Source organism: Prorops nasuta, unplaced genomic scaffold (assembly GCF_024137725.1).
Source record: "Prorops nasuta isolate Cenicafe-Biocafe unplaced genomic scaffold, Cenicafe_Pnas_1.2 PNAS00002, whole genome shotgun sequence".
Taxonomy (NCBI): Eukaryota; Metazoa; Arthropoda; class Insecta; order Hymenoptera; family Bethylidae; genus Prorops; species Prorops nasuta.
The window spans coordinates 4,927,145-4,947,237 of record NW_027116799.1 but is presented as its reverse complement, the minus strand read 5'-3'; the positions used below and the strand labels follow the sequence as shown (position 1 = coordinate 4,947,237).

The 20,093-nt window shown below is 40.3% G+C and overlaps 4 protein-coding genes across 4 annotated transcripts; 3 read left to right on the top strand and 1 right to left on the bottom strand.

Moving 5' to 3' along the window:
• Positions 1-88: 88 nt before the first annotated feature.
• On the top strand, positions 89-920 carry JTBR (jumping translocation breakpoint protein JTBR). Its single transcript, XM_066743374.1, has 3 exons — positions 89-366; positions 446-679; positions 758-920. Exons 1-3 carry the CDS (start codon positions 311-313, stop codon positions 918-920), a joined length of 453 nt encoding a protein of 150 aa, XP_066599471.1. The 5' UTR covers positions 89-310.
• Positions 921-982: 62 nt separating this feature from the next.
• LOC136783292 (glutathione S-transferase C-terminal domain-containing protein homolog) lies at positions 983-2,811 on the top strand. The gene has a single exon (XM_066743348.1). It carries the CDS (start codon positions 983-985, stop codon positions 2,672-2,674), a length of 1,692 nt encoding a protein of 563 aa, XP_066599445.1. The 3' UTR covers positions 2,675-2,811.
• A 108-nt stretch (positions 2,812-2,919) lies between these two features.
• On the bottom strand, positions 2,920-18,578 carry LOC136783299 (ubiquitin-conjugating enzyme E2 R2). The gene is made up of 5 exons (XM_066743361.1): positions 18,057-18,578; positions 12,772-12,858; positions 5,970-6,067; positions 5,683-5,817; positions 2,920-5,240 (listed from the first exon to the last, which is right to left on the bottom strand). The coding sequence occupies exons 1-5, from the start codon at positions 18,228-18,230 to the stop codon at positions 5,018-5,020; spliced, it is 717 nt and encodes a 238-aa protein (XP_066599458.1). The 5' UTR covers positions 18,231-18,578; the 3' UTR covers positions 2,920-5,017.
• Positions 18,579-18,915: 337 nt separating this feature from the next.
• Mgstl (Microsomal glutathione S-transferase-like) lies at positions 18,916-20,093 on the top strand. Its single transcript, XM_066743388.1, has 2 exons — positions 18,916-19,496; positions 19,694-20,093. The coding sequence occupies exons 1-2, from the start codon at positions 19,383-19,385 to the stop codon at positions 20,018-20,020; spliced, it is 441 nt and encodes a 146-aa protein (XP_066599485.1). The 5' UTR covers positions 18,916-19,382; the 3' UTR covers positions 20,021-20,093.

The following is a 20,093-nucleotide window of genomic DNA, read 5'->3' as shown; positions in this document are numbered from 1 at the left end:
GTTAGAGAGGAATCTAACTTATCCATGTGATGTGTTAATAGCTCAATTCTACACAAGATGGAGCAGTTTCATCTCTGAAGTCTGAACTGAGAGATTAGAAAATCTAATTAATCTGTTTTTATTTGCTCTTGCTTTTATACAGTACAAATTACATGAAAAAAAAAAGAACATTGTGTTGTATTTACCTTAATGTTCCTAGCGCTGTTAGTTAATATAATGTATAAGTATTAGTTATAAACTTACAATATTGCATCACACATGGACAACATAACCTAATCCAAAAAGTAAATTTCAATGAAGAAGATTCGAAATGATTGAATCCTGTACTAAAAAGCGAATGTTATTAGGTATTACATTATTAGGAGGGTTAGTAAAGAATTATTCTCTTTAAGATTGTTTACATAAATTACTTTTGTGGTTTAATAATCTAAACATAATCTTCTAGGTTAACCATTCTAGTGTTAATCGTTGAAAGTCACTGGGCAGATACTCCAAATAAATTATATTTAGATAATTTTGAAAACAATAAAACATGTGCTTCGGGGGAAGAGTATGAAATTGTTTCAGAATGTCATCCTTGTTCTGCATTTGAGATAGCTAGTAAAAGTATCGATATATGTGCTCATGCCAGGTATAAAGAGATAGTGAGGTGCAAAAGTGGTGAAACATTAACAAGAGGGTAGGCTCAAAAAAATTTTAAATTGTTTCTTTCCATTTTTATTATAGACTTATTTCTACAACCTTTGAAACCTTTCAGCTGTGACAAAGTAGCGTGGCTAGAGGAAAAAACTTTTTGGAAATTTGAGAGTTTTATGTTAGCTATTGGAATTATATCCTGCATAAGCGTCTATTGGAGAGAAAATATTCTAAGACAAAGAGTTATAAGAAAAGTGGCTAGACAGCTTAGGTCAACTGTATAGTATTAAATTTGTAAAAATTTGTATTTTTAGCTTATTACTGTTAATTAGCAACTAATTGAAAAATGGATATAATATATTTAGAAATATATTCCTTAAATGATTTATGCTTTGCTCCAATCGAGACAATAGTTACTCTTTTCGTTATAAAATATTGCGATTCTAAGATAGATATCAAATTGGTAAAAGGCAAAGAAGAATCTAATGAACAAGCATATACAATAGATTTATCTAGTTTTTCGTATAAGCTCATAGATAAAGAGGATATTCTGGACCATGCCAATACATGTAAATTACCAAATATCACAGTGAGTAAAACCAACTGTATAGCTGGCCTTTGTGCAATTTTAAGACAAATCATAAAAGGTACTTTGGCTGATCACCCAAACCACCACTCACGTAATTTACTAGGTTTTAAAGAATCCTGCTTGATTGCTTGTTCAGAAGCGAGTGTGTGGACTAAATTTTGCGAGGTTGATATAATTTCTACTTTAAAATATTTTAAGAAAGACGAGAAGAGTAATGGCGAATTGCCGCCTAATATTGCGAGATTTGAATGTCACATGTCACAACCCGTGAGATTACATAACATCTATAAATACACAACATCTAAGAAATTCTCTGGTAGCTTTATAATGACTGATGATGGCAGCAATACAATAGAGCACGTGTATGCTGAAGGACCAACGATCACATTGGCGGATTTAATTATTTTTGTATGCTTGCATAATCTATTAAACATGATAACGATTGAAAATATGGACGATTTGATTCCTCTCACTAATAGATGGTACACGAGAATGATAAATAGTCCTATTATTCAAGACTGTTTATCTATATTGCCAGAAGAAACCGAGTGTCCGGGTCCCTCCAGATTTATCCTGCCACTTGTCGAGCAGCAAAGTTTATACAAAAGTGATACAAAACGATATAAGCCAAAAAACCGCATTTACACAAGACAAGAAGATGTAGAACGCTCATTAAACTTAGCAAAGAAGCTGGAAATCGAATCAAGTTCATACGAATTTCCGTTTGGAGTGGAAATTGATTTCAATTGGTCTAACATTCCGTTTGATGCAACGCCAACCGGTGGGTCATTACCGCTAGAACGTTTGAAGAGAAAACACGAGCAGTTGGAAAACATGTGTAGACCTGTGATTAAGCTGGCGAAACCAGGGGATGTCATCGTGGATTTTTGTTCCGGTGTAGGACATCTTGGTATACTAATTGCGTATCTTTTACCAGAATGTAATGTTATCTTGCTAGAAAACAAAGAAGAGTCCCTCAGTCGGGCCAAGAAGCGGGTGAAGAACTTGAACTTGACCAACGTGAAGTTCTGCCAATGCAACTTGGATTACTTCAAGGGAAAGTTTCAAATAGGCACATCTTTGCACGCTTGTGGGGTGGCTACCGATCTAGTAATTCGCCAGTGTATTGAAAATAATGCTGTTTTCGTTAGTAGTCCGTGCTGCTATGGATCAGTTCAGGATGTTTATCATTTGACATATCCTAGAAGCGAAATTTTCCGAATGAACATGAGCAGCAGGGACTACATGATTCTAAGTCACGCTGCCGACCAAACTCATGATACGCAGAATGCTAAGACCGAGCAGGGCTATTTGTGCATGACCATTATTGACACTGATCGGAAGTGGCACGCTGAGAAGTTCAATTATACAGTTTATCTTGGAAATTTCATACCGCCCTCGTGCACTCCTAAAAATCATATTTTAATTGGAATCCCTAATAGAGACTAAAACGAATTATTTATAGTTTTTTTACTTTCATATGAATGATCCGCGTGAATAAGAAACATCAAATGTAACAACAATGTACGTTATTTTTAATAAATTTTTATGTTGAGATGAAACTGAAAATAAAATTGGGAAAAATACTTACTTTTTGTTTATATTCTTTTTGTCTAATGACTTAATTTAGCAAAAAACAATATTTCATTCATGAGAATTTGAAGTTGAAAGAAAAAGTTTAATATATTCAAGCTACGAATATCCGTTTTATTTGATTATTTTCTAAACTGCCGTACGATGAATTCTGGATGATAATGATGAAGCAATGAGACAAGTTCGTATTAGTTTTACGAGCTTAATTGTTTTATACTTCACAAGTGTCATACTATTAGCCACAATATACATGTAAAAATGAACTACACATAATATGATAAATTAATATTCAAGTACAATTAACGATGTTGATAATTAATTATCAGAAAAATATGATATTCTTTAATCTACCCGAGAAGATTCACCACTGCTAATTGTACTTGCAAATATTTTTTGGACATGTGTATGCAGTTACAAAAAGGAGTGAGTGCTTATGACAATCTTAAAATAATAATGAAACGTAATATTACAGTTCTAATTTTATTATTATTAAATGTACGAAGAGACTTTTATTTGTATGTACAAAAAAAAGAAGAAAAAATTATTCAGTTACAAATCATTAGTGTTATGCCAGTGCCTTATGCCGTATATAGTTTTCTTTATCATTAAGTAGCTAGGGAAAACAAAAAAAAATGGATTTATAATATATCGGGAGGAAAACTGGGGAATATTTAGTTTACTATACTACTTTAAGCATTCAGTATAATGTCAGACAATGGTGAAATTTAAATATCCTCTCGCCTTTATTATTCCGCATAACATGTTCAATACTTAATTTTGGTCGTTCGATAAAACGTCTAATGGAAAATAAAAAAAGTACCATTTACACTTTAATGTTTTTCGATTGTGTTTCGTTATATATTTACATTTTCAGTCATACGAGCACAGATACAATGCCACAATGTATATTATTAGATGTACCGTATTCCTTTCACTAAAGCAGCAGACTTGCGTTGTTTTAAAACTTAGATTCGCTCTTTATCATCGTGAAAGGTTTATGTATCATGCATTGATTGAGATCTTCGCAGTCGCTTAATCAAAGCGGCTTGGTGGATGTGGCAAAATGCACGTAGATGGAAACTCAACACACATCGGTACTTTAACTAATCGATTTTATTTGTTAATAATTGAAAATATAGCAGCGAACGTAATTACTATAATAAAACGAATTTACTATATTTATGAAACACGAGGAATGAGCCATGGAAAACCTGTTGCAGAAATTGTACAAAATTTTCCATCTCAATTATTGGATGTTGCAACTCTATACGAAGAAATGAATAAAGAACGATGAGCGCAGTCGGGATTAGTAGCAATCTAAAGAAAACTACAACGAAATAAAAGCTTTTCTTTATTCAACAGATCTTTCTTGGCAACCTGCCTCGTTTCACATCTCTGTATCAAGTTTTTAAAACTTTTGCCAGCGTAGCATAGATAATCACACGAAACAGAGAAACATTTTTATCTCACGTAAAATTTATAATAGATTTTCGATTTGGAATCAATTGATGTGCCTGCCAGACTTGCTGTTACACCACGTCTCTCCCTCTCTCTCTCTCTCTCTCTCTCATCCCATACTCTGTCTATTCTGTCTTGAAGGATCGACGACATTTGCTGATAGGACCAGATTTAATCATCGGACAACCACGATATTTAAGGTAAATCAATTGATCCTCTTTCGCTCTATTTAAGAGATTGACGTGTTAGCCATAATACAACAAGCACAGTGCTCCTATCAAAGTATTTACGATCATACCGAATATTTCTTAAGTTAAGGAGCTTTTAAACACGGTTTTCTCGACGATTCGGCACATCCCGCAAAGTGTCACTAGTCGAACCAATCTTTTCAGCCTATTTGATGTTGCCATTCTAAATAAGCCAATAGTAAAACATTAAACCAATAAATAAAACTGAAACTCCAAACAAACAAGTCTGGACGTCACAATTTTTCAGCATTGGCTCTAGCTTGATTTTTAGCGATGGTAATTGACAATTTGACGAGCGATCCTCTGGTTGTTATTCCGTTACATTGGCAAATTTCAATAGAACAGAGTCCGTAAATGAAGCTAAAAAAACGTAAGTTTTTCTATCTGGAAACGTAGCACGTTTGGAGAGAGCGTCCGGTTTAGAAGCTCATTAATTTATTAATCTATACAGAACTGATAGTAATTAGATAGCTTTTCGCGCTTAAGAAATGGATCACGACTCTCCGTTTCCGCTGTCGTCACCATCTTCGTATTCGCTGGCGCTCAGTTGTTCATCCTCGTCGTCCTCCAATTCGTATTCATCATCGTAGAAGTCTGTCATGTCCAATTGCTGTTCGGCGGGCCTCGCACGGGTTTTTATGCAGTAGTCCTCGAGTGTGACTGGTACCACAATCCCTTCCTTCTCCGCTTCAATTTTGGCAGCTTGAGCTTGTTTTCTGTTCGATACAAACCATATAAAAATCATTTAATCCACATACCTATACACAGCATTCAAAATCAAATTAATTCCAGAAAAATGATTTGGAAAGATTTTGAGATTAGAATGGTTTGTAAGATGAACCGCTTACAAATTAAAATGTGGAAAGAAGAGATATCGAAAAATAAATTTTCTGCACACGACGAAAATAATTGTACGAGAGGATGACGTTAATGTAATAAGTATATGCTACAGATTTATTCAAATTTAAAAGACTTTTTAAATTTTATGGTCTATCTAAGGAGATTTTACAAAGTCAATCTTCCTATTTTTTTCTTTATAACATATGGTAATATCGTAGTGAATAGAACTCAGTTTTTCTACGAACGACGATCAATCGATTAAATTAGGGAGATGAGAATATCGAGTGTTGGATGTGTTTTTTCGAGGAAACCACTTACCTTATAATATTTTCATATTCTTTGTCTCTACCCTTGGAGTCACGCCAGCGTCTGTACATCACGGATGCATCGACGTTTGCAGGACTGTATGTGTTGGGTTCGTTTAATAGCGAAATCACTGACAGGAGGATCGTCCTACAAGCCACATGGGATCAGAATTGGTTTATCAATCGTTGGTAAGCGATAATCAAATAGGCGACGCAGTGCAATCAACCACTGACTAATTATTACCCAGAGGATTTAATATTCCACCACTACTATCCTTCATGGTTTCTACCAATGCTTACCTGACATTTTGTGTTGGATTCCACCTCTCACATGGTAGCTCACCGCTCTGCGGATCGTCCACTGGTGGATGTAGAATCGATATACAAAGATCCCCGTTCTACAAACAAACAAAAGAAATCAATGAAACAATTTATAAAACTCTCTAACGTATTGAACTGCTTATTTGATAATTAAGCCTTGGTGGGATAATTGGAGAAGAGTGAAAAAGAGAGTGGGGGAGAGGCATGTAGAAATGTACGGTAGGAGAGGATGCAAGGAATCCTTATAAAGCGTCCCTGAGACACGAAGGCCTTAACACAGGGGGAAAACGAGCATCGTTCCCGAAGGACAGAATCTTGAAAAAAATCCCAACAACCTTTTCGGGTTTCTCGATGTCTCCTACCATATTCGGAACTGGTAGAAAGAGTGCATGGCGTCATTTTTACTCTCGCAGAGATTTTTCCTTCGCGTTGGTTATACAGTGGGTCTATGAGAAGGATAGAAAAGGTTCTGCGGGGGCAAAGAAGGTTCGCCCCCCACTATAGCGAGTGCGGAGCTCGCAAGTAGGACAAGGTGGCACCTCGACTCTCTGTTCACCAGCTCTATTCTCATAATAAGCAGCAGCAGCAGCAGCGAGGAGTCCGACTCCTCGAGTAAACTCTCTCACTTGACACGGTCACTTCAACAATTGTTCGCTGAAGCGCTTAGCGAAACGCTCCTCACCTGCGCTCTTTCCAACCTCAAGAGGGCTTACGCGGGCACTCGCGCCATCTTTTACCTTTCCAAGTGACATTTCAGTGAATTCGAATCATTCGACAATTCCACGAAAGATGTCTGTGTCCCTTTCTTGAAGAAAAAAATATCTCCAGCTCTCTGACCCTTGAAAAATCATTTTCTCAGCAATATCCTTCCAACAGCTCTGAACTTGCGATAAATTTCTGTCGGAATAGATTCTTCGGTTGGCTGGTGTCGTAATTCAAAAATAGACGAGTACGTGGAGGTAGAAAGAAGTGGTCTGAAAGAAAACAAATTTCGGCAAGTATGGCGCGGAGAGCGTCGTAAACTCAAAAATAGTTTTTCGGGATGTCCGTTAAATGTCGAAGAGCGACTTTGTTTCGTTTATGAACGACGCAACACGCATTTAGCGATTCGGGCTTCTTTTCCAGCTTATCAGCATTTTCTCCGCTATTTTTGCATGTCCGGCGTTGCTCACGGTTGGTCGAGCCTCCAATTCCGCCGCAGGGTACAAAGGCTTACAAAGATACCGTTCAACTTTCTTGCTGGAAATTTGTCTTCGGTAACGCTACGAGTAAAACGAGACCACGGCGTTGCGACATCGATGATTCTACGAATAAAGAATGACGAAAGTTCGAGACGTTACAAATGTCGATTTTCAGCAGCAAATTTTTTCGCGTCTGCGTTGAAACAGCGTAGTCCAAGAGGAAGCAATTTAACAAAGAACGTATAGCCACTAACAAAGAAACGTAGGAAGGTAATGAAAAATATTATGCGTGTTGTGCAAAGTTGCAAGAAAGAACATCCAATGTTCGGGTGGGTTCGGGCCATTATCAGAGTCTCCGTGAGTCAGAAATGTTTTCGAGAGAGCAGTGGAGTAATAATTGCAAGTATCTCGGGGATATTGCACAATGTTCGACCACGATATGCATCGGAGATGCTAAATAAATAAATATCAGAACGACTTTAGCATGCTGCGCCACAGAGTTTTGCGCAATCACGCGGATAACGAGGCGCGCGAATAGTCTCTATAAATTCTCCAGAAAGATTATTCGAGTTCTCCGAGAAAAACATAAGCCATGGTGTAGTTGCGCGTCCATTTAAAAATCTACTTGTACGCCTTGCGCGAAACTCGATGACGGTGAAGCACAAATCACAATTTTATCAAACTCCAGAAGCTCTTCTCGTAGCCACTAATACCACTCCAAAGAGCACTCTTATATACGCATGCGAAATAAAAGAAAAAATTGTCGATTAACGAGTTCTCCAAGCTATGAAACTAGTAGTAAAGAATGAGTAAAAGCATTCGGCCGGAGTACTGTAATTACCGAGTTGTTTCATTCCAGAATTTCGGGTGGAAAAGAGTACCGGTGTTTCTATATACATGCATGGACCACTGAAATTAATTCACGCTTCGCAGACTTGGAAGGATCGATTGGTCCAGGATAGCGAAGTGGGTCGAGGGTTTTTACGCGGTGCAGACTGACCGTAACGAATCAAGATGGACCAGTTTGTTGGATAAAGTGATGTTTTTTCACGTTGATACTATGGTCAAGTGTTTTGGAGAAAAAAGAGTTCGCTTAGCTGTAGAGTTCCTGTAGCATTTGTCGACAAAGGGTTGCCATGCCGCAGTGGCATCCTTGCATTTGGCCCTGAGCCAAGAGCTTCTCCGATTTTCCGCGTGACGCGTTTCGCGAAAACTCCTACCTTGCCAACTTATTCGAATAAGCAACATCGCCAGACACCGATTGGTTCGTCCATTGGCATTACGCGTCCTTCCACTATTGGTGCGATTGGCGCGATTCGCGAATAACGGCAGATCGAGAGAAAATACGATCGAGATAAAAGAAGAGAAACTAAACGCAATTAACCAGTCACGAAATGGAAAATACATGACTGCAGTAGAGTTTCGAAGAGCCATGGACAGCGATGAAAGGAACAATGGATTCGTTGAAAATGATTGATGCAAAGGTACCTCAACGGGAAGTCCTAATTGATTCAGCGGACTAAATATATATTCTCTGATTCTTTATGCAGCTATGAAATAGGACCTGGTGTGCTTGGATTTCCGGTTGAATTTGGCGACGCGAGCAACGAGCCGAGATGTACGAGCTTCCATCTAAAATGCTTTCTGTTCTCGAGAGAGCTGGCGGATCCTGTTCCAATAATGGAGAGTCAGAAGTCTCGAGCGTGACCTTAGCCGAGAGCGTTTTCACCTTACGAGCTCCACTGCTCACCGTGCGCAAAATACACAGACCGCTCGCAACTCCCAAAACTCGAAAAGTGCAAAGAAACGCAATGCGCGCACAAACCACTCGATTTTCCTCCAACATTAATTATCCGATTAAAAAACAAGCTCACCACAACGTCCACGCCATAATCCGTTGAGCTTCTGCACAAAAAATAAACTCCAGGAATTGGATGAAATAGCACGGACCGCAGCACGATTAAAGGAATAGGACAAAAGAAAGAGCGAGACTGCGTTTACCGTTGAACCCTGGCATAAACAGATACAAGCTTAGGAAGAGCGTGCATGACTGAAATTTCAAGTAGCGAGAAACGAGTATACAAAAGCGCCAACACATTGCTTCCCATTTCGCGTTGGATCTTCGTGTCTGCGAGTACGTACGTACTCGCAAAACACGGGCTTGCGTTTGCGATGGACTGGTGTTGGTGCGAACATTGATAAGTCTGTGCGTCACCAACACCGTCCATCAATGATATAGCGTTGCATTGCATCGTCTCTCTGGTGTGGGGAGGGGGGGGGAGGGTGCGTATTTACGCGTGGATAATTAAATGTGTAGACTGGGTGTATGAAGGGATTTGTGGGTGAGCATCCGCGTTGGTGGTGTATATGCGCGCGTGTGTAGCACGCTTGGAAGGATCCTGTGGCGTCGACCTCTCTATACGAGGGCAGGGAGGCTCCAGCGTCGTAATAACGAATCCACTCGACGAACATGGAGCCCTGAAGCATATATATATATATATATATATACACATATACATTTGTTAATCAAACACACGCCAGAAATACTTCTTCAATTACTCAATAATACAATCGCTCAAAACATTCCCTCCCTTCTTTCGAATGCGGTGCACAAAGTTCCACCAAAATGGCTTGTATTTTACGCTTTTGCCTTTTATACGCTTCAATGAGCGAGCAGGAGATTTATATGTTTGAAATGTTACATAAACTGTAGTACTTACCTAGGAGAGTCGCTCGACTGAGCTTTAACTGAGATTTTCGGTAAAAGGAAAACACCTATTGTATCGAAACGCAATGTTATTGTCAAAACAAAGAACTCGGTGATTACAGTTTGAGATAATCGTGTAAAATGATCGCGGTACGAGTTATCGCGCGGCTGCTATCGATCTCATCCAACCACAGACGTTTATCTGGAGAAACAAGCGGTTTCTCTGATTTCGTTAAGAGCTGCTTTGAATGTGGGATATTCGCGGGAAACGTAATTTGTAGAATGATTGGAGATTTGTACGTGAAATGGAGGACATTCTCTCGAAATAGCGGATGATGTTTGGAAGTTAGTAGGAGAAGGGGGGGGGTGGGGGAGGGAGGGAAGGTCCCCCCCCGCAGAGCCGGAACCGTCGCAAGCATGCAAGTCACGTGTCGCAGCTACTTCGGACAAAGAATCTTCGTGGAAAAACATTTCGTCGTCGTCTTCGTCAGCGAGCACTGGATGCGGCCAACCGGACACGTAAGATTAAGGCTGCTCCAAGCCAGCCAAGGATCCCATTCGCTATTGTCCCTACAAATTGCCAAGCACTCTCTCCACCTCGGACAAAAACATTTTCATCAGCTATAATTAAATCATTCTCAATATCATTTCCGTCCCTCCCCCGCAATCTAGAACCTACCAGCCAAACATGATTTCCTGGCACGGAGAACAAACTTCACTGGACCGTGAATCTCTTCTAATTTCAATAATTGACATTTTCATTTCAATGCGATACAGACTTAATAACTTAAGATGGAAATCGATAGAGTGTAATTTCAATGGAATTGAATGGATTTCTGTTTATTTTTTCTTGTTTTTCTTTTTAGTAGACTGGCGCATGAGAAATCTTGAGAATAGCGAATCATTGACGCTTACGCTCTTACGTATACATTAGCACGCGCTATTATTACGCGGGCAACGCGTCAGCCCTTCGTGCGATATTCACAGTCGAGTCGTGGAAATAGACTAACGCGTTTCCACGTGAAACAAGTACTACTAGGTTCCACGAGGTTTAACAAGCGAGGAAAACGCGTTCGGAAGGTCAACAGAGGTTACCGTCCTTATTTCGTAGATCTAGAAATCCTCGCTGAAAGACCAAACGATTAGAACGAGCGACTCGCTAATCGTCCCTGCATTATGTTATCCGGATTTCCTGTCGACTTTGCTTGAACCCCGATTGACCCACGACTTACTTATCGATCTCTCAACAACGAGCACCGCTGGAGAACCACTTTGATCCATGCTGTTTAAGCTCCCTGGAAAATCTCGGGAAACTCGTTCTTGCCACTATCCCTCTTCTTCTTCTTCTGTTTCCTATATAATTAAACTGTGAATTTTCTAGAAGCAAAGCGCCAAAGAAATACACGTGGCAGTATCAATTGATTTTCCAGTTCCACGGAGGCGTGAATTGGTTAAATGAGATTCTCGGTTAAGCGGATTTCCATGGATCGAGTGAGTCATCGTTGTTTGGGGATGACTGGACTGAGTGGAGAGCGACGGAGCGTTGTCTTGGATGCTCGCAAATGGCAATAGAGCGTGTACTGCGATTGTTAGAAATTGAAACGGCTATCATCGGCGTGCTCTGATTTCGAGCAGAGCCGCTGAAAATCTTTCGTAATCGCACAGAGTTAGCGTCGAGGGGTTACGTGATATACTCCGCGCGGTGATATATACCTGGCTCTTGGCAAACTTTCTCTCGCTTCGCGCGAAAAAGAAGTCCGTATATCTCGCTTGTCGAAAAACTCGCTCGCCAATTTAGTCCAATCAGCGAAATGCGAAACTTGAAAATTGACTGGCGTACGTACCGCACGAATAATTAAATGATTCAAACGAAAAGGCAAGATTTTCGTAATGCGTTTGCGTCGATATAAAAATAGCGAGGAGTGTGAAATAAATTTCAATGGAACGAATTGTTTTATGGGGAGGGAGGGGGGATTGAGAAAGAGTTGCGAAAGAGGAAAAGTATTGTGCCATGGGCGATCACACACACACAGGTAGATGTTGCTCTCAGCGTGTGTGCATTTGCATGTGTCTGTGTGTGTGTGCGCGCGCGTGCGTGTGCAAGAGGAAAGGGAATAAATTGGAGTTATTCCCGTTAGGCATAGAGGCCGATCTGCTGCTTGGTCCGCTGTTGATCCCGTGGCGGTACTCTATAGCAAGCATCAAGTGGACACCAGTGTCCAACGAGCTTTCGACGGTCATTGGCATTGCTGGCCTCTGGAAGGATCGAGCGAGAAACGAATAAGAGATGCAACCGGAGGTCAATAAGCCCCGGACAGGTAACGTCCTCCGCGAAACAAGATTTATGACGACCCTGAAGAGAGCCGCCTCCTCCTTCTCCTTCCAAAAGGAAATAACGCTACACAGACTCGCCTCGCTCGCTTATTTTCTCCCGCTAAAAATTAACTATTCAAAATTGCCAGTAAAAAATACGAGGCGTACCCGCCAATCGTTGTAATGGCGAATAATTGTAAAAATGAGCGTTTTTGCTCTCTAGCAATTTTCAAGGAAATCCTCCTCTCGCACGGCGAGACACTAAAACTGTCCGAGGACTCGTATATTTATATTTTTCTTCTTCTCTCCGCTCTGGCGGATTTCCATTGTTTGGAAGGCAGCAAAGGCAGACTGGGCCCGTCATACATTTTGCAAGTGCTGAAAGTGACGATGTAAAAGCTCGATGGTTGTAAAAGGCATGGCCGTGCGCGCGGCCTCCGTGAAAGACAAAGAGAGTCACGGTATGAGGAGGGGCGGGAGGGTTTGGAGAGTCGGAGGGGAGGCTCAACGGGGGACAGCAAAAGGGATGGATGAAACGGGGAACATGCGGCTGATCGATAATTCCTCTATTCTCACTCACCTCGTATACATTTGGGTGCCAAACTTTCGTCTTGAAGCGAATACTTGGCGGGCTATACGGATAATCCGATGGGAACTTCATATGTGCCTGGAACAATCATTAAACTACGGTTAATTACAGTTTAGGACTCTATCCACTCGATGATGTAGCAACAAGCTACAAAATTACCCTTCAACATCGTATGTACTATCATGCCGATGAAGGGTAGATGCTGCTCTGACGTAAAATACGAATAACAAATAATTCAGAGGCAGCAAGGTGAATAAACAAAAAATGTCAGGAAATCTTTATCTTCTCTCTCTCTCTCTCTCTCTCTATATATATATATATATATATATATATACAGTCTCAGTCTATATCGATACAAATAATATTCCAAAAAGCTAATATTGATTTTCCTTTATTTCGATTGGCAATAACCGGTAGAATAATAACCCGAATCTCCCCTCGACTTTTCGCCAGTAAACATAAATACGAAGCTTTTGGTATTTCCAGAAGATCAATTCTTCATGTTCTTTAGCAAAGTCCTCGACATTATTACTATTTTAAGAGTAAAGTGTAACAAGTCGGATCAATGTGCATTCGAGTGTCATATATAGTTATTCCAGAAAATAAACTATAACATTAAAGAGTTAATAAGTCGAAGTATATATGTTTACGCGAAAGATAGAGTTCGGCATAGAATAATGGAAGGTCAGTCTGGAGAAGGAAAATGCCTGTAAAAAGGTTGTTACAACAATAAACTAGAAGCAATAGCAAGAGCACTGGCCAATTTGCCAGGCGACCAGGCGAAATAGATGGGAAACCACATCGATTTAAATTAATATCGATTATACTATTTCAAATGGAGATTTTCCAATGGAATTGTGGTTATTCGCGGTATAGACTGAAAGCTCGAGCAACGGCAACGGGGACGCTATATTGATCGCGAGCTGGTCATGGCCCAAATATCCACCTCGTCCTCCGGGATACGCCATCCTAGAATTAACCTACTTTCCCCTAGCCAGCCATCCACAGAAATTCTAGTAAACGCACTTTTCTTTGCCAAACTCGCAATCAATTTACTCTCTTAATTAATCGATTAATTAATAGCACCTCTTTGGAGCTAAAATCAACATTGGTTTCCCCCCTTTATCGCACTCGCACATGTATACACGAGATATTACGAGGCGAGACTGAAAAACTCTCCGCACTCGGAACATCTTAATCACTGGCGCTTCCGGTCCCATTCTCGCGCCCGTAAGAACGCCGCGAAGCTATCGAAATTTACGGTCGATAGCGCGAAAACAGCTATTAACCTATCTCAACTACTTAATCGCAGACACACACAACAGCTCTCACGCTTTCAGTGAAAATTACGGCCTTTTATCAGTTCATAGCGAAATTCCACGGACTATCGGAATGGGAATTAAGCAACGTCCGTGCATGTGTACCCCCACGAACGTAATTGCATAAATATTTAAAATTTCGTTCGTTTCGTACCATAGGTGGAAACGGAAAGGAAAATTGACAAAGGCAGCGACAGGCTGCGTGTTGCTGCTTTTCCAATATGATAAGACGAGTCATAATCGATCGTCCTTATCAGCCAGCAATCTCGCCGCCGCTCGCATGGCATTGCTGAGGAAATGTCTTTGGAGAATTGTCAATAAAGCTTATCGTTCACTTTTTTCTCTTCCACACTTATATTCAGCAAAGCAATAATTCGAGATGCTATCGGTAGAATCGTACAGCGTTTCTATACGATCCTGCAAATAATTTGGAATTTCTTGAGAAGAAAATGATAGCATTGTTGCGCTAAACAAACGAGAAAAGAGCTGAGTTTTTCAGAAGCTATAAATCAGCCAGCGAGAGATTATTTGTTCGTTGTCGAGTTTAAGTGGATTATTTCCAAGTAAGCGAGCGACGCGAGGACGAGTTTTTGAGGCTTTTCTCGCGTGATCTCAAGGGTACTAGGTAATTGATCCGTCTTCAAAACAAATACAGTTGGTCGATAAGCGGCTAGCCGATAAAATTATACCGTCTTATCGAGGCAACGCTCTGGCGGGTAAACCGCGAAAATGCTTTGTTTTCTGCGTGACTTTAGCCATAGCGCACTATCGGTAGGAAACGTCGTTCGAGACAAATATGGATATGAAGTGGGCGATACTTCAATAATGCAGCGAGCTCGACACGTGACGTGTAAACGTTATCGACTCTGGAAAGCAACAAACCAAACGCGACATTTTGTACGATTAAACGAAAGGAGCCAAAGATTCCAACTTTCAATTGGACAAGGAGAGAGCAGCAACAGTGGCGCCACCGCCAGTAAAATCTGCAGTAAAATGGAAAACGAAATACACAATTGGAGGATTCTTGCTGATAGACCGGTATAACTAATTATGTCTTATTATTAACGAGAGTAGACACGCCGCTCGCCTCCGTCCCGACTTATTTTTAGAATTGGCAAGCCAAACCGAATAAATTCACGTTTTACAATAACCCATGTCCCGGACGCAGCGGCGATCACAACATTAGATTTCCATGAACCTAACCTAATCGGGCGTTTCACTACGAGTCGAGACAAGGATGCCATTTGCCGTTTGCACGCGACCAATGAGAGTCTCGAAAGTCTACAGTGACGAAAAAACTTTTACCCGTTGGAAGATAGTATATACGCAAGTATATACACGAGAGTGTTGCGCATCGGTCATCATTGCGGTACCCAAATGCTTTCATTTTCCGCTCGAAGAAGAGGAGGTTGGTTCTGATCTCTCTCTCTCTCTCTCTCTCCTGCAAAATGCTTTCATTTCTCTTGTACTTCGTAAGACTTCCGTTTCGACATGGCGCGCTGAGTGACCTACAAATTTTAGCGACCCAGTTTTGCCAATAGATGGCAGATGCCATGGTCAAACCACCCAATACCAGCGAGAGAACGCGACGACAGGGAGCCTGCAATACTGTAGGTAATAACAACCTAACTCTCGAGACGCGCGTTCCATCTGGAGTGACCTAAATCTTCCGTCTGCTTGGAAGGAAAACTCTTTTCTGAAAATATCTAAGAGAGCAGACTCGAAAGCCCCGTCGAATCCTCCAATTTAAAGCTACAAATCTATTACTCTTCTTGCTTTCTTTATCCGATGGAAATCCATTCTCGTGTCGATCGCATATAATTGGCGGAGGGCTGGGATTTTATTCGGTTTCATCGTGCACGGTAAAAGGAATAAAATAGCGTGCGGAAAAAGTATCCTTGAGAAGTACGTCACGTGCCACGACTGCCATGTCGGACTGGCAAACGTTAAAGGGTCAGATTCGATCGTTTCTTGGGCATCCTCGCATTTTTATGGACGTTTCAAGGATACTCGTGGCGCGAGTATCGGCCAGGATTATTGATTCATCTCGCGAGCGTAAAATTTTCGATAAAACACATCGAAGCCATGGGGAAATAGGTAAGTAGACTGATAAAAATATACGAAGGAGAGAGAGAAGCGGGGATCGCCTGAAAGAACGATAAACACTTTAAAGCGCGCTAAGGCGACGATAAAAACGTCAAATGGAATTGGTTTCTAGCGCGGTACATCAATATCCTCGATTGATTCTTATAGGTTTACCAACAAACACACAAAACTGTAAAAGGACGCGTCATGAGAGATTCGAAGAATACTACACTCAAAATCTCTCATAGGAATTGCACCGAGAGAATATTCCCTCCGTCGATTGATTTAATACCCGCCACGATGATAACTGGACAATTTTCAGTGGTAACGCTGGAGGAGGAGGGACTCTCATGCTAATTGCACGAAGAAAGCTGCTACAAACAGATCTACGTGTAGCATCGACTCGCCGAGATGGATTTCCCTTGGACCGGTTGAAAATGGTGGCTAGCGTAAAATGAAAGTCAATATTTCGGCATTATATATATATATACTAATAATAATAATACAAGACTAGATTAGCTCATTCTATTAATTGTCTCGATCTATTTTTACGCGTGGTTTTTTGGTGGTCAGAGGACTTTTGCTCCGTAGGCGATGCTTTGGTAATAAAGAAGAATAAACAACGTTATTCAGGCCTGAAAGATGCATCCAATTCACAAAACATTGGGTGAAAGTTAGCGTCGCTGGAGATGCTCGCTAGAAATAGATTTGACACCGCTTTCGATGTTGCTCTATATAACTGCTCAAGTATAGTTTCTGCTCCCGTGTGAAACAGCGCGCGCGAGCCCCATATTACAAGTCCCACGCTTGTTGTTCGTTCGATTCGCGTTGTCTGGATGTGTGTTCTCTCTCTCTCTGCAGGGGGGTAATGAGTACTTTGTTGTGCGTCCCTTACAGCGTTTTTAATGCGACGCGTGTGCGCTCATCATAGAGGAGACACGATACACGATTTCCAATCTAGCATTGCGTGTCTCGCTAGTTACACTAGTTACGTTGTGGGAAGATCTCTGCATAGACCACGTTACGTAGACAGGCGCTCGTTCATTCTCTGGCTCGCTCGCTCGCTCGCAGCGAAGTGGAGAGTGGTTTAGAAAGCGGTCGAAGCGTGAAAAAGAAGTCTACAGTGGCGGGGGGCTTGATGACGAAAAACTTAATTTTCCATTTTCTGCGCAACGCCCGTGTGCTCGTGGGACAACATTCGCCCCTGATAAAAAGATCAGGCGAATCGATTCAATTATTCAAATGTAGCCGAGAAATCAGATTAAACCTCGGCTAGTTGTCGGTCAAGGAGAAACATCGACGTTCGCTACTACTCAATATTTCATTTCTGAGAAAGATCACTCTTCGGATAAAACCTCACCAAATCTTCTTTAAACTCTGCACTAATGTATATAGATATCTCTAAGACTCTTTTGTCCTTGGTGTTTATCGGACGGATGAAGCTAGATATCGAATGATAAAAGATTCTTTAATCTCTCTAACCAAGCTCAAAATAAACCCCGGTATGCATAGAGGTGAGACTAATGGACGCTTCGTATACCAGTGAAGAATTCGCATAATTATAGATAGCGAGTGATAAAAATACGCAAGATTTCAGAAACAAGCTTCTCCAATAATATCGATTTTTCTAAGCTTGGTTATTTTTTGGATGCATCGTTTCGATACTGCAACACACCGTGCCAGATACTTTAATGAGATTTCTGTTTTCAAAGAGAAAAAACTATTATATTTTTCAATCATAAACAAAAGACGAGAACATAACCAATAATAGATACATCATTTCGAATGATTCCTAGTTAGGCAAATGGTAGATGCGCGTTGGTGCTCGCGTGGCTATTTAATAAATGGTTTAAAAATAAACAAGTTAAATACCTTGAAATAACCTCCTTGGTACAAAGTGTCTGGAGGTCCAAAAATTGCTACTTCCCATTCGAACATGTTATCCTCATTGACAAGTTTTACACGGAAGCCCTCGACTGGTTCTTCTTGAAGGCTTTTATATTCCAGGGCAAGGGCCCTTAGCGCGCTACTCGTTGGTTGTGCCATATTTTACCTCTGGAATCACAATTGTAGTCTGTTCCAGAAAGGAGAATGGCTCAAAGTTGCCAAGTGGTCGCACAGAACACCACGGTAGGACAGACGCCTTTGTGAACACTAGCTTCGCTTCTAATTTCCGAGGATTTTCCGATGAATTTCAGGCCTAAGCTATGTTTCTTCTCGATTCTCGTAGCCTTCTCACTCGCGTTAATGCGTTTTCCGCGCCAAGAGGACGCTTTTTCACACCAAATAAACAAAGGAATCTGATCAGACTCACGAACTGCGAAGTGCCCCTGTAGTCAACAATACACCATTCCTGCGATACACCACAACTCGCCTCTCTCGACTCTAACAAAACAGCTGACGTACTTTCTGCGTCAGCGTTGCCTCTTGCGCTTGCGCACTTCTCTACTGCGGTCACTCAGTTTGTTCGGAAATCAGTTGCTCTTGTTTTTTGTCCAGAAAACTTACTATATGCTTTTTGCTCCAAACAATCTAGTAACTTTCCGTTAACATTAGTTTCAGTGTGCAATATGAACATTTATCGTCAAATAAGAAATTTTATTCAAATATCCATACAAATCAAATACTCGGTTAAAACAATTATAGCTTTAATTACGAGTCACGAAGGAGCGTACAATAATTTGATTCACTTTTCAAATATTCTAGAAAATCTAGAAGATGGAGATTGTACATTTTCTTTTAGCGCTAACCGAACCTACCAACAGAAGACAACCATCACAGCCGTGTAAAACTGGACCACTATTATTGGTTAAGAGAATGTAATTAAAATAAAATGCGTATCACCATTGGTCAAACGCAATATTGCACAATATTCCAAATATCTTAATGTTTTCGGTTTTTAAATCATCTCATCTATTAAATTTGCCAATTCATCATGATAAAACAGGTTTTTTCTGCTCATCTCATTAAATACGTGCACAACCTTGAATGTATTAGTTAAATATGGATAAGTTATATAAAAGCAGAGAGCAAATATACACAGAATACACTTTATCTTAATTCGCAACACACATCAACCCAATCAAATCCTCTCTTCCTGCGCTTCCTAGTCTACGTCGTATCTTCCCTTTTCCAAACCGTTTTAAAGTTGTAATTTACTTGAGAAATATACATCTTGTATAATTAAATCATCATAAAATGGTCCAAATAGAACCAGAACTTTTGAAGTTGTTTGGATTCTGGAGCAGTGTTTTAGTAATTAAATTGTTGCTAATGCCGATTTTGACTGCCCAGCAAAGAATGAAAAAGAAGGTATACATTGAACTGTAACTATAATTTAAAAACTTAAGTGAATTCATTGAATCTAATTACTCTCTACTGTAAAAATTTATTATTTTAGTTTCAAATATTTGGTTGAGCCACTAGTAAAATTTGCATTATGTTAATTAACTGTACTGTAAGTTTAAGATCTTTAGCAAATTTGTTAAGTTTTTCCATCCATGTTTTAGGTCTTTGCTAATCCAGAAGATGTGGCTTTTACTGGCAAGAAAGCCAAACTGATTTATGATGATCCAGATGTAGAACGTGTACGCAGAGCTCATTTGAATGATCTGGAAAATATTCTGCCATGGTTCATAATTACAAGCATCTGGATAACAACTTCCCCATCGCTGTACGTGGCTGGATTGTTGATCCCTATCTTTGTGATTGCTAGAATCGTTCATACATTCTCTTATGCCATCCTAGCACAGCAGCCTACAAGAGCTATCGCTTACTTCGTTGCTCTCGTACCTATACTTTATGAAACAGTTGCATCACTTATATATTATATGTAATTTTTTTATGCACTAAAGCCAAATCATTACTATTTTTGGAAGTCTACTTTATAATAAATTATTATTAAAATAA

Bases quoted from the DNA above. Each gene is read 5' to 3' on its own strand.
- JTBR (XM_066743374.1), top strand. From the start codon at position 311: ATGATTGAATCCTGTACTAAAAAGCGAATGTTATTAGGTATTACATTA. The intron at 367-445 runs GTTAGTAAAGAA...ATAATCTTCTAG, and splicing joins GGTATTACATTATTAGGAGG to GTTAACCATTCTAGTGTTAA. The intron at 680-757 runs GTAGGCTCAAAA...GAAACCTTTCAG, and splicing joins GGTGAAACATTAACAAGAGG to CTGTGACAAAGTAGCGTGGC.
- LOC136783292 (XM_066743348.1), top strand. From the start codon at position 983: ATGGATATAATATATTTAGAAATATATTCCTTAAATGATTTATGCTTT.
- LOC136783299 (XM_066743361.1), bottom strand. From the start codon at position 18,230: ATGGCACAACCAACGAGTAGCGCGCTAAGGGCCCTTGCCCTGGAATAT. The intron at 5,818-5,969 runs GTAAGCATTGGT...TGTGGCTTGTAG, and splicing joins AATCCAACACAAAATGTCAG to GACGATCCTCCTGTCAGTGA. The intron at 5,241-5,682 runs GTAAGTGGTTTC...TGTATCGAACAG, and splicing joins GAATATGAAAATATTATAAG to AAAACAAGCTCAAGCTGCCA.
- Mgstl (XM_066743388.1), top strand. From the start codon at position 19,383: ATGGTCCAAATAGAACCAGAACTTTTGAAGTTGTTTGGATTCTGGAGC. The intron at 19,497-19,693 runs GTATACATTGAA...TCCATGTTTTAG, and splicing joins AGCAAAGAATGAAAAAGAAG to GTCTTTGCTAATCCAGAAGA.